A 12419-nucleotide genomic window follows, 5' to 3' on the forward strand; every position below is an offset into this window, starting at 1 on the left:
AACAATAAACTGGTCATCTAAACTCCCCTACCACATTTTTTAACAATAAACTGGTCATCTAAACTCCCCTACCACATTTTTACAATAAACTGGTCATCTAAACTCCCCTACCACATCTTTACAGTGAACCTGGTCATTTATCTTTAACTTTATAAAATAATCCTAACAGAAAGGTTTCTGGTTGACAGTCATCTAAACATGTTTGATCCAATTTCAAGAATTACACTATTGGAAAGACAATGTTTAACATCTTTGATGGAATTAATAGACACACAAATAATATGATGCAATTGTACTCTATTACCTTAGTCTGTCATCAAAACCAGTACCTGCTCACCAACCAAATGTAGGTTGGTCTGGTCTGGGATAAATACACTTTACATTCTGACACATTCCAGTAGCACATCTAGTTTCCCTGCAGTTTTTGTTTGGCAGTTGGCTCGAATTTAAATGATAAATGATTTTTCACCCTCTAATATTGAATTATACACAAATACTTTTGTTGGCATAATATGTTAAGACGTAACCGTGCAAGTTACAGCAGTTATCGGTAAAATGCAAAGTCTGAAATGTAAAGTCTCTAGCACTGAGTACACTGTACTTGCTTGAGAGATCATTTTCTAATAAGATAGTTAAATTTTGTGGTAAATGTTACATTTTCTCAGAACATATACTAAAAGACAAAAAAAAAACATTATTGAATTAATTTAATAAAATGAAGTACATTAAAATCTGTGTTCAGAGGCCATTCCTTCTGCAAAGATTTTAGGTCTCGAACAGGATTCTTGTAACAGATCTATCTTATTTAATCAGTTGAGTTTTTAATTATATATGCATTTAATTTAATCAAATTGTGTAAGACAATTGTGTACAGTTTCAAAAATAATTTAAAATTTTGCTTCTGGTCACAAATGCCTTTAAAGAATAATGCATAACATATACAACTTGCTTTATTAAAAATGAAAAGTGTCGGTGACTGTCTGCCTTCCTGAACTACCAAAGTTTTTAGTATACAAGTGTTTTGATTTCATAATCAAATCAAAACTATATGCTTGAACAAGTATTAAACAATAACTAAATCCATATCTGACATGATAATCAAACATAATTTCTTGATTCATGATGTTATTGTCTTGTTCACTACACCTGGGCAGTGGACAGGTAACTAATTTGGAGCTACTAGGCAAGGTGGAACATACTAAGAAAATAGTTACATATAGAAACATGCTTCAGTTTTTGTTTAGTTTTTCTAACTCTTTATGACCTGTTTAAACAGTCATACTTAATGTAATTTTTACTGTTCCAATAGTTACTTGTTCTCACAGTATTCATTGTTCCCTTATTTAATATATATTAATCAAACACTGTAACACAAAGTCCCCACATTTAGTGAACTATCAATAGTCATATTGGGCCAGTAGAATATCTGTAAGGCAGGTGGATTTTTTTCATCTTTTCATCCTGGTGGCTAGTGGATGGAAGAATTAATTCCAAACCCTCAATCAGGAATACTCAAATGTATTTATGTAGAGATTACACTCAAACTTAAAGGTAACGGAACACTGAAAAACAATGTTGATTCACACGATGACATATAGTTTTTAATATTCTTCACTTAAGTACTTTATTAATAGACTATAAACAACACTTACATAACTAACAATGAATGTGTAAGTTGGCACTTACCAGTTGATCTTCCACAGTAACAGTGGGGAAAATACTGGTCAGGAGTTCCTTTGTTCTCAGCTGCTCCTCTTTCACTGTACTGTCCAGCCACTTAAAATGGAGTAATTGTGTCAATTTAGTTTTCACTTAGCAGTTTAGTATCCAAATGTATGTATACATTTCACATTCACAATACTTTCAAAAATATTTTCCAAGTTCTGATTCCTGAGCTACCTAAGTCCCATTAACATCATATACATAAATTAACCCTAGGTGTTAGTTCCTGTAGCCTGTCTGGTCAAGGAACTTGCCGACTGTTTCATAGAATAGTTACATTGTGCCCTACTTTACCTTGTCTGTAGAAGAAAGCTTTACAATGGTCGCATGATATAGTTACATTGTGACCTACTTTACCTTGTCTGTAGAAGAAAGCTTTACAATGGTCGCATGATATAGTTACATTGTGACCTACTTTACCTTGTCTGTAGAAGACAACTTTACAACAGTCACATGATAGTTACATTGTGCCCTACTTTACCTTGTCTGTAGAAGACAGCTTTACAACAGTCAAATGATATAGTTGCATTGTGCCCTACTTTACCTTGTCTGTAGAAGACAGCTTTACAACAGTCAAATGATATAGTTACATTGTGCCCTACTTTACCTTGTCTGTAGAAGACAACTTTACAACAGCCACATGATATAGTTACATTGTGCCCTACTTTACCTTGTCTGTGTGTTGGGGACAGCTTTGTGATGGTCACATTGGATAACTACATTGGATCACATCTGTCAACTCGACCTTACCTGACTCTCATTACGAGAGGAGTGACGATACTTTGCACCAACTTGAAACTAATGTTAGAGTGACCTTTATATGTTGAAAAAGCAAGGGTTTAACATTAATCAGAAGACAAGAACTCCAGCCACTAGAAAAGATTTAGTATTTGTGTTAACAACAGCCCTGCAACCATTCTTATAGAATGGCATACACAATGGTAGGCTTCCTCTTATAATTACCAGCAGGAATTACCAAGGTGATTACATTACTTCTCATTCAGTTAAAAGTTTAACGAAAGAAAATTTAGTCTTCTTTCTTAAGAACTTTTGCCAGAAAGAAATGATTCAGCTTCTGCTGATTAGTTTGGAGAGCCTGGTGATAAATATCATAATATATCTGAAGCCTGAACAACTGTAACAGTGTTACTTCAGCAATTCGACCTGATATATGACCAAGTCACTAATCTGGCAGAAATTAAGTCTCATGAACATGATGTCTACAATAACTTTGCTGCATCCAATACCAAACTGTGATGCTCATAATCTAAAGTGCATCCCAGCATGTCAGCAGCAGACTGTGAGGATACCTTAGTGAACAAGTTAGTTGAGGAACTCCGTAACGAGTCTATACTGCATCAATCAGGCAATAGAAATATTATGTCTATAACAGAAACTGCACACATAACAATGAGGTGTGAATTGCTATCTTTAATGAAGGTGCAAGTGAATAAAGCCTGTAGTGGTAGTTGCAGTGATTCTACAAGAGATGCAACAACAGGTTCACTAGAGACGGAAAGCCAAGAATTCTTGAGGTCCACCAATTCAAATTAGCAAGTCCAATAAGAAACCTGTAACTGATCTAGGATAAAAAAAAACAGCTGTCTGTTTTTTTTTATGTGTAGTTGTTGGTAAGACAAGGTCTATGACTTGCATGCATCTGAGGTAGAGTTTTTAGTTGATAAAAACACCACTAAAACTCTATTTTATCTTGCAATGTAACAGCTATTAACAACTGAATGCACAAGAGAGAATACTGAAAAATCATTATAACCTACAGAAAAGCAGTTCGCAATCTGTGATGCAGCTTGTAGTCCCAAGAGCTGTAAGAACCAAGATTCTTCAAATTATACAATATGCATATCATAGGACATCACAGAGTATCTCAGACTACAGCCAACCTGAGGAGACGTTCTTAGTGGCTGCATTTCCACAAGAATGTAGAGTGATGGAGCCTGGGGAAACTATCAGCAAGTTGGACATTCTCAATTCCAAAAAAACAGCCCTGGATATTGTCAGGTCCCTCCTGGAGACTGGTCATAGTAATCATCATATCCTCATCACAATTAATTACTTTACAAAGTATGTTAATATTTGATATTTTGGCTCAAATGGTTGCTGACACAGTAGTCAAGCAGTGGATAGCTCCATTAAAAGCACCAGATGAGATCCATACTGAGACAGAAGAAATCCTCAACAGTCAGTTGTTTCCAAGTTGTGTATGAATTTGCATGTGTTAAAGATTCATATTTAACCATATCCTCCTCAGTCTGATGGTTTTTCCAAAAAGTGTAAAATATGCTTTGAAGACTGAGTTCAAATCAAAATCACTGGGATGGTTACTTAACATATGTAATGATGGCATGCCATGCAAAAATGTTAATGCTCAGACATGAAATTATTCTCCCTACAGACTGCATGTAGAGTTCCCATGAAAAAACGCCTGCAAGAACATATGGAGAGGTTGTAATCAACTTAATTGAAGTACGATTTTGCACAAAAACAGACAGGAGAAGCAGTCAAGGGAAAGAAGAGAATGTACGACAAATTATGAAAGAGCACCACATCAAACAAGAACATTGGATGTGGCTAAGACATTTTCTTGTGTAAGCCATTCAGATACTTATCTTGTTTTACAGCAATTTCATCTATTGCAATACAAGATTCAGCATTCATAAGGTGGTCAAATTGCATAAAATATGTTATCAGTAAGCCTTTTCAACACTGACTAGATCGAGAGGTGGAGTGTAAACATATCATAGCTGTGGAGGATGATGAGAATGCCATCTAGAAGAAGAAACCAACATCAAACCTTTCTGTCTGTTCACAAAATCAGAATCAAAGAAAATGCTGTCTGAGCCGATGGCATATGCATGGCTAGTGACAATGTTAGGGCTACAACTTTTTCATTTTCTTGTGTCACTCAATATAATGGGTGTTAAAGTTTATGGGTAGAACAATAATGACCAAGATTGGTGCAGTAGAAGGTACCTCCTTTTCGACAATAAAGGTAACACTTGTACATTAATTTGATAAACTTCAATTGATGATTAGAATGTAGGTTTCAACAATCATTACCATATGTTTGAACAGAAACTCTTCACCTGTCTTCAGATAGGTTTATCGATTTTATGTCAGTTTTTTACTTCCTTTCTTTATTTGTTCCCAAGTGATATTTTGAGAAATATTTTAACACTGACCAATGAAGTTAGTTCGACTTTTTACTCAGTGAAATCCCTAGTTTCCATTATTTTTCTCTGGTGTATCATGCAAGACATCCTTGACATCAACTAGACTGAAAGATCCAACATACATGGCACTCATTATCACATATGTGAAATCTAACAATCTTCTAGATCCAGTTCACAGTGATGAAGACAGATCCCTTTCAATACCCATCAGATTAAGAAAGCAGAAATTTTAGAAGAATCAAATGCCAGTTTGACTCCTGACCCTTTATACTTCTCTCTAAGTATGTCTCAAACAGTAGACATACTATTTGTTTGTCCTCTAGTGTTACAGTTGCCTCCTTCTCTCAGCAAAAGGAACAAATGCAGTTGATAAAATCAGAACTTAACAAATATAAGCCAGATGTCAAGTAGAAACCCTCCGAGACGCCACAGAACAACCATTACACAGCATGCCTGTCAGAGGGGTGTTGGGAGCAGTGTGGACATAAAAATTAGATTTAGTCCCATTTTCAATATGGTTATAGCTTAAAGAAACTGAGACATACACACTGAGCTGCCAAGTAGAAGGACCATGGATAAACTTCATGGTCCACGAAGATTCTCACTAGGCAAAGAAGGTCAAGGCAGCAGAGAAAAGTTAAGGCACCAAAGACAAATTTAAAATATTTTGCACTCCAGGTACAGCTGAGCCTTCTGTAAACACCACCAGCTTTGACCATCTCTTCATCCCTGGCTATGAGGGAGATCAGCACTGAACCACTGCAATGTTCATCAATATAGGCACCAATAGCATCCCTGACAGCTACCAAAAGAATTTAATGCCTGAGCACTGGAAAGTTTGAGGTATCTACTGCCAGTCCAAGACCTCTGTATGGATGATCATCTGCAAGTTCTCTCCAGCAGGAGTACCACTACTGGGAGAAAGAACAAAATATATCAGAGCATCCAAGGAACTCAGCTGGACCTGGACACAACTTATAGAGTTGGAACAGAAGCTGGACCACACCACTGAAATTATTCAGAGGATGACTTTCAAGAGAAAGATCCAAAGTTTCCTCTCTTGATCTGTTGACAACATTTTACTGATCCAACTGGAGCTTCTGAATGCAAATATGTATCACTCTCTCTCTCCTTTATTTTTTTATTGTGCTCAATTTTCTTTAGTTGCACGAGTGTTAATTTTTGTCAAACTTTTGGTGTGCTTGTGTTTATTCTGAATTTCTCTTTCAATATTTCAACATGTTCTGTAAATATGCATTTATATTCATTGTTTACATATTTAATGGGTTCAATTTCATTCATGCTCAGTTTTTCAAGGAATTTTACTTATATTCTGTATTTAATGTACACAAGTTTTGTTTCAATTATCTTATAAAGAACAACATATATTAAGCATTAAAAGGTTTTATTTTATGCATCATCATCAGCGGTATTCTTACTTTGTATTTTGCTGCTTTAATTGAAGGATTTTACTTCATTACCAAATTTTGCATTTTAATTTTTCTTGTGTTAAGTTTTATGAATCTATGTGTAAAATGGATTTCATTTTATGTTTATAACTACAGCATACTTTATGTAAAGAGTTTTATTATTTCACTCCAGTAATTATGTTTAATGTTTATCTATATCTACATAGCTATTTCCTTTAATTATGTCTCAAGATATTTCAGTGTATAATTTTGCTCTCCTTATTGGTATTGTATAGTTAAGTTCAAATGTAAAACTGTGATCTGTTCCAGTTATCTTTAATTGTTTCTTTCATCTATTACTGTTACTTTTTTACAGTTAAGTATTACCCATTGATATATTTTTCCAACATGTTTTTGTTCATCTCTCACTTCACATCATATTTTTGTTCTCTGTATTGTATTAAAGGAATTGATTTTATGTATGTTTTTCTGTATGTATATGCAAGTCTCAAAAAGTGTATTACCATGTTGATCATCCCGTAACTTATCCCGAGATAAGAAAGAAGGGCTTGCAGTATTCAAATACAATATATCTCAATCTTGCATAGTATTTATTCACTCATAAAAGTTTTAACATTGCTCTTAAGTTCCAATTCTAGAACTAGCTAAAATCTGATTGAGTGCAAAATTCAACCAAAGATGCTACTTTCAGTAGCCTGTCTTATTTTACCTTGTGTATGTAAATACAACTTTGTAACGGTTGCATAGAACAGACATTTCTACACTCTGGTGTCTGATTTCTAACTTATTAACTCCTGAAAGAATGTGTTTAGTGGATAAAATGGGAGAGTTTGGTTTCGACCTTTACAAAAGGCAATTTGTTTCATATTTGAGAACACAAATTCTCATTGGTAAAGTCCAGTCCTTGCTCTGCTATATCTGTTTCTATCTCCTAATTGTGTATGCTTTATTTTAAATTCATTTAAGTTTGTAAAAATTATTCTAATTTAAATACAGTTTTACTAATCCTATCTGATCAGCCACTCCTTTATTTTTCCAATATCTTTTGCAAATAAAGTGTATATTTTAAATTAATTTTCACACACAGTCTTCTGTCTTTCAATCCACCTGTTATAAATCACTAAATTTGTCTTTTCATATACTAAATCCATGAAAATCAGATAACTGTGTGGTTGGTTTGTCAAATCTTAACTAAATATAACAATATTAATTTAATGAACCTCACTCAGTGCCATCTATTTACAAAATATTTCACTAAATTCATAATATAAAAAGTACTAGCTAATTTGACAAAGTAACAAATCATTCATAAAACATTTTGCTCATTACATTAACTATCCAATGTATGCATGGTTAAGTTCAACTGTAATTAACTTAGCTAAACACAAATAATTAAAACACTGATTACTTTTTTAATTTCTTGTTCTTTATCAGCCAGTTTTTCTTTCCAACTGTCTGCCTCTTTCACTTTCATCTCTTCAAGGCTCTTTATCAATTCTTCCTGAAATGAATAAAGATATATTCCAAATTAGGCCAATCCCGCATTATAAACTATTTTTTACACCATTTACTTGTCTTAAATAACGACATATGCAGGTTACTAAGAGAAATTGGAAGTTTTCTAGAAAGGTTAATATCTAAAAGAAATTGACAACAAAATCTGCTGATATTAGTACCATACTGGCCCGATTATAGGGCAATCTCGAATATAAGCTGACCTCCATTTTCAAAAACCATAGGAAAAAAAAAATTGAGTGTCATAACGTCCTTTTTTTAAGTCCATGAAATGCCTTTCTTGTAGAATGTGCATTAAGGAGTTCAGTTTTTTTTGTTTCTGCCAATGTCTCCCAACATTTTCAGTTACACCAAATTTTCTAGCAGTAGTACAATGGTTTGTTTTTCTGGCTCATGCATCACCATAATTTTAAGGTTTACATCATAACTCTGTCATAATCTTTTGTTAATTTGATACTTTCTTGTTCCCTGTCTTTCAATGTGGTCACTCATGCTTGTACAAGCTTTGATCACTTAAATGAGACTCACAGACAACAATTATTATACAATTCAAAATGAGCACAGTTAAAGCAATAACACACCAGCAAAATCAATACTATAACTGATCAGCCTGCAGGTGGATTAGTTACAAGAATTAGTGATGACCGTGAGCAAACATCTGGTGCACCTGCATAGACAGATGCCACCTGGACATTAAAGAACGTGAAAGGCTAGAGTAGGGGGAAGGGGTCTGTGGTTGGCCACAATTATAAGACAACTATGAATTTTACAGCCCAATTATTAATAAAAAACATCACCTTGTAATCGGGCCATTACAGTAATATTATAGTTACTTTCATGGCATTATCTAATGTCTCAAAAGAAAATCACTCAATAAAAAAAAAAGCTAGTTGAAAAATATTATTTCCTGATAATGAACAACAAGCAATAATCTGAGGATAACACATTTTCCTCCTTCATTTCTAATAATGTTGTTTTAGGCCAGGCCTCGACAAATCCCAGGTGCCAGGTCACCATAGCGACTAAAAATTTCATCATGGCACCTTGTATTTTCTCTCATTTTATTTGTGCATAGGGCTGTGCTAAATAGAACTTGAATCTAAAATGGTTGTCAAGGCCTGTTTTAGACTTCCTAAAACAATAGTATCCAAGCAACATCACATTGCTGAGAAAATATTTGCAATACTTTCTATTATCAATGACCTACTAGAATTACAAACTACAAATGCAAAACAAAAACTTACATCCTTTGTATGAATGGTCTTGTAATGGTCAACTTCAGTCTCTAACTTGTAACAACAATCTTCTGTTTCTGCTAACTGGACAGTAATTTCACTTAACTTTTCATCTTTCTTCAAGCATTCAGCAATTATTTCTTCTTCTTTAAACATAAAAGCCACTCTTTCTTCTTGTCTCAAGTTCTCAATTGATCTTTTTTCTTCTCTTAAGTTTTCAGATAATATTTTTTCTGCCTTTAAGCTTTGGGCCAGCCTCTCAACTTCTTTTGAGATATCAGATAACATCTGAGCATTGGAAAAGACTTCAGTTAATCTCTGCTCTTCACTAAAACTTTCTGCACACCTCTGCTCATCCAAAGGGCTTTCTGCACACCTCTGCTCATCCAAAGGGCTTTCTGCACACCTCTGCTCTTCCAAAGGGCTTTCAGCACACCTCTGCTCTTCCAAAGGGCTTTCAGCACACCTCTGCTCTTCCAAAGGGCTTTCAGCACACCTCTGCTCTTCCAAAGGGCTTTCAGCCAACCTCTGCTCTTCCAAAGGGCTTTCAGCCAACCTCTGCTCTTCCAAAGAGCTTTCAGCCAACCTCTGCTCTTCCACGGGGCTTACCGAACACCTCTGCTCTTCCAAAGGGCTTCCAGCCAAATTTTGCTCTTCAACAGAATTTTTGGCCAACCCCTGATCCTCATCAGAGCCTTCAACCAACACCTGCTCCTTGACAGAGCCTTCAACCAACACCTGCTCCTTGACAGAGCCTTCAGCCAACATCTGTTCATTGACAGAACCTTCAGCCAACATCTGTTCATTGACAGAACCTTCAGCCAACATCTTGTTCAATGACAGAACCTTCAGACAACCTCTGCTCTTCAATAGAGCTTACAGCCAACCTCTGCTCTTTGATAAAGCCTTCAGCCAGTATTTCACTTTCACTGAATTTTTCCACTACCCACTCCTCTTTGACAGAGCCTTCAGCCGATGCCTGCACCTCGACAGAGCCTTCAGCCGATGCCTGCACCTCGACAGAGCCTTCAGCCGATGCCTGCTCCTCGACAGAGCCTTCAGCCGATGCCTGCTCCTCGACAGAGCCTTCAGCCAACATCTGTTCTTTGGCAGAACCTTCAGACAAACTCTGCTCTTCAATAGAGCTTACAGACAATATCTGCTCTTTGATAAAGCCTACAGCCTAGTATTCACTTTCACTAAATCTTTCCACTACCCACTCCTCCTCGACAGAGCCTTCAGCCAATGCCTGCTCCTCGACAGAGCCCTCAGCCAACATCTGTGCTTTGGCAGAACCTTCAGACAGACTCTGCTCTTCAGTGGAGCTTACAGCCAACCACTGCTCTTTGATAAAGCCTTCAGCCAGTATTTCACTTTCACTGAATTTTTCCACTACCCACTCCTCTTCGACAGAGCCTTCAGCCAGCCCCTCCTCTCCGACAGAGCCTTCAGCCAGCCCCTCCTCTCCGACAGAGCCTTCAGCCAGCCCCTCCTCTCCGACAGAGCCTTCAGCCAGCCCCTCCTCTTCGACAGAGCCTTCAGCCAGCCCCTCCTCTTCGACAGAGCCTTCAGCCAATCTCTCATCTTCTCTCGAGCCTTCAGCCAATCTCTCATCTTCTCTCGAGCCTTCAGCCAATCTCTCATCTTCTCTCGAGCTTTCAGCCAATCTCTCATCTTCTCTCGAGCTTTCAGCCAATCTCTCATCTTCTCTCGAGCTTTCAGCCAATCTCTCATCTTCTCTCGAGCTTTCAGCCAATCTCTCATCTTCTCTCGAGCTTTCAGCCAATTTCTCATCTTCTCTCGAGCTTTCAATCAATCTCTCATCTTCTTTGAAATATTCATAAGAAGATGCTTCACTAGGCTTTAGTTTCTCAAATACCTGCAAGGCTTCTTCAAACTGTGTACACCAGTTTGCATAATCCTAATTGATTGAGAAAACATTCATTCCTATATTTATATGTAATTTCATAATAAGACTCGTGAATTTACATAACAAAATGACCAGATGCATTATTCTATTAAAAACCATACAAACATCAAAATAATTATAAATTGTTTAGAGTAAATTTTCTTTGTATGTTTCACAAACTCAATATTGGCAACTAATATGTTTTCAAAATTCACCAGAAACCAAACAAATTCAAACAAGAGAATTACAAAATGAAGAACAAGACATCAGTTAAAAAAGTTCTTTTACACTGATATTGGTAATAAGATAAGAAGTACAGACTAGATACTGCAGAACTTTAGAACTATTGCTTTCCAGGGACATCTACACAGAAATTGATAAAGATCAACATAAAGGACTAGTAGTAGATTCAGTTTCTTTTCTTGATCAATCAGAATTACATCTGGAGCTAATCTATATCCAAGATATTAAAACACAATTCAATCATGGTTTAATGTAAACAGAGAGAGAATGTGTGTCACACAATAAATTAATTACAAGTACCTAACTACATTTTACCAACAGTCCTCTATGTTAAAAGAATGTGAAACAGGTTGAGATAAAGAAAGAATTATTATCTTTAGTTATATTCTAATGATAAACAGTATTGTACATAATACACCTAGATTAATACTAGATGGTTTTCAATATATTTTTATAATGATTTTTAAAATACACCCAACTGATCAGATATTCACGAAAATCACAGAATAATGTTATCTAAAATTCCAGATCATTTACAGCCACTTATAAGAGTAACCTAGCTATTGATATGTGCCAAGCTCGTGTACTAATGAAATTGTACTCTCTACCATTCATCACAAAATAATAGAGTATCCAGTGACAGCTTTAAAACATTAAATTCTAAAATCTCCCTTCAAATACACATACAAAAAGTGAAGAATGATGATATTTCTGCAACTGATAAAGAAGCTAATGTTTTAAGTTTATTTTAATACAAATATAAATAACTGGCTATCTGGACTTTGTCCATCACAATGAATTGAACCCCTGAATTGACCATTGTAAGTCCATATATTTACAGCTGACTCTATGGGGACCGTTATCTGTACATAGCCTTCCCTAAATTTTGATTGTTAAACTAACGAGAAGATAGCTAGTGAACAGCAACCACTGTCAACTTGTCTGACCAAATAGTGGGACATGATTGTCACTCTTATAGCACAATTACAGCTCCAAAGTACTTTGCATGTTTTTGTATAAATGGGCTTTGAAACACGAGTCATTGGATTCATAGTCAAGGCACAATAACCATTAGGAAAAGCCCCCCCACCACTCTTTGAAAGCATTCAAATTGTTGGAATATATTTTTTGGACATTTAAGTCACTTTAGAGTGTTATCTAATAAACAAAAATG

At 35.7% G+C, this 12419-nt stretch overlaps 1 protein-coding gene across 1 annotated transcript in view; it reads right to left on the minus strand.

The window, feature by feature from the left end:
• Positions 1-12419, minus strand: part of LOC106465743 (kinectin-like) — a 52530-nt gene that overhangs the window by 16483 nt on the left and 23628 nt on the right. Inside the window, exons 13-17 of the mRNA XM_022393660.1 lie at positions 10330-11014; positions 9940-10179; positions 9103-9908; positions 7752-7844; positions 1687-1776 (exon numbers count right to left, since the gene is read on the minus strand). Of these exons, the coding sequence (XP_022249368.1) occupies positions 1687-1776; positions 7752-7844; positions 9103-9908; positions 9940-10179; positions 10330-11014 (1914 nt within the window). The remainder of the gene's footprint in view (positions 1-1686; positions 1777-7751; positions 7845-9102; positions 9909-9939; positions 10180-10329; positions 11015-12419) is intronic.

Source organism: Limulus polyphemus, unplaced genomic scaffold, assembly GCF_000517525.1.
Source record: "Limulus polyphemus unplaced genomic scaffold, Limulus_polyphemus-2.1.2 Scaffold2036, whole genome shotgun sequence".
NCBI lineage: Eukaryota > Metazoa > Arthropoda > Merostomata > Xiphosura > Limulidae > Limulus > Limulus polyphemus.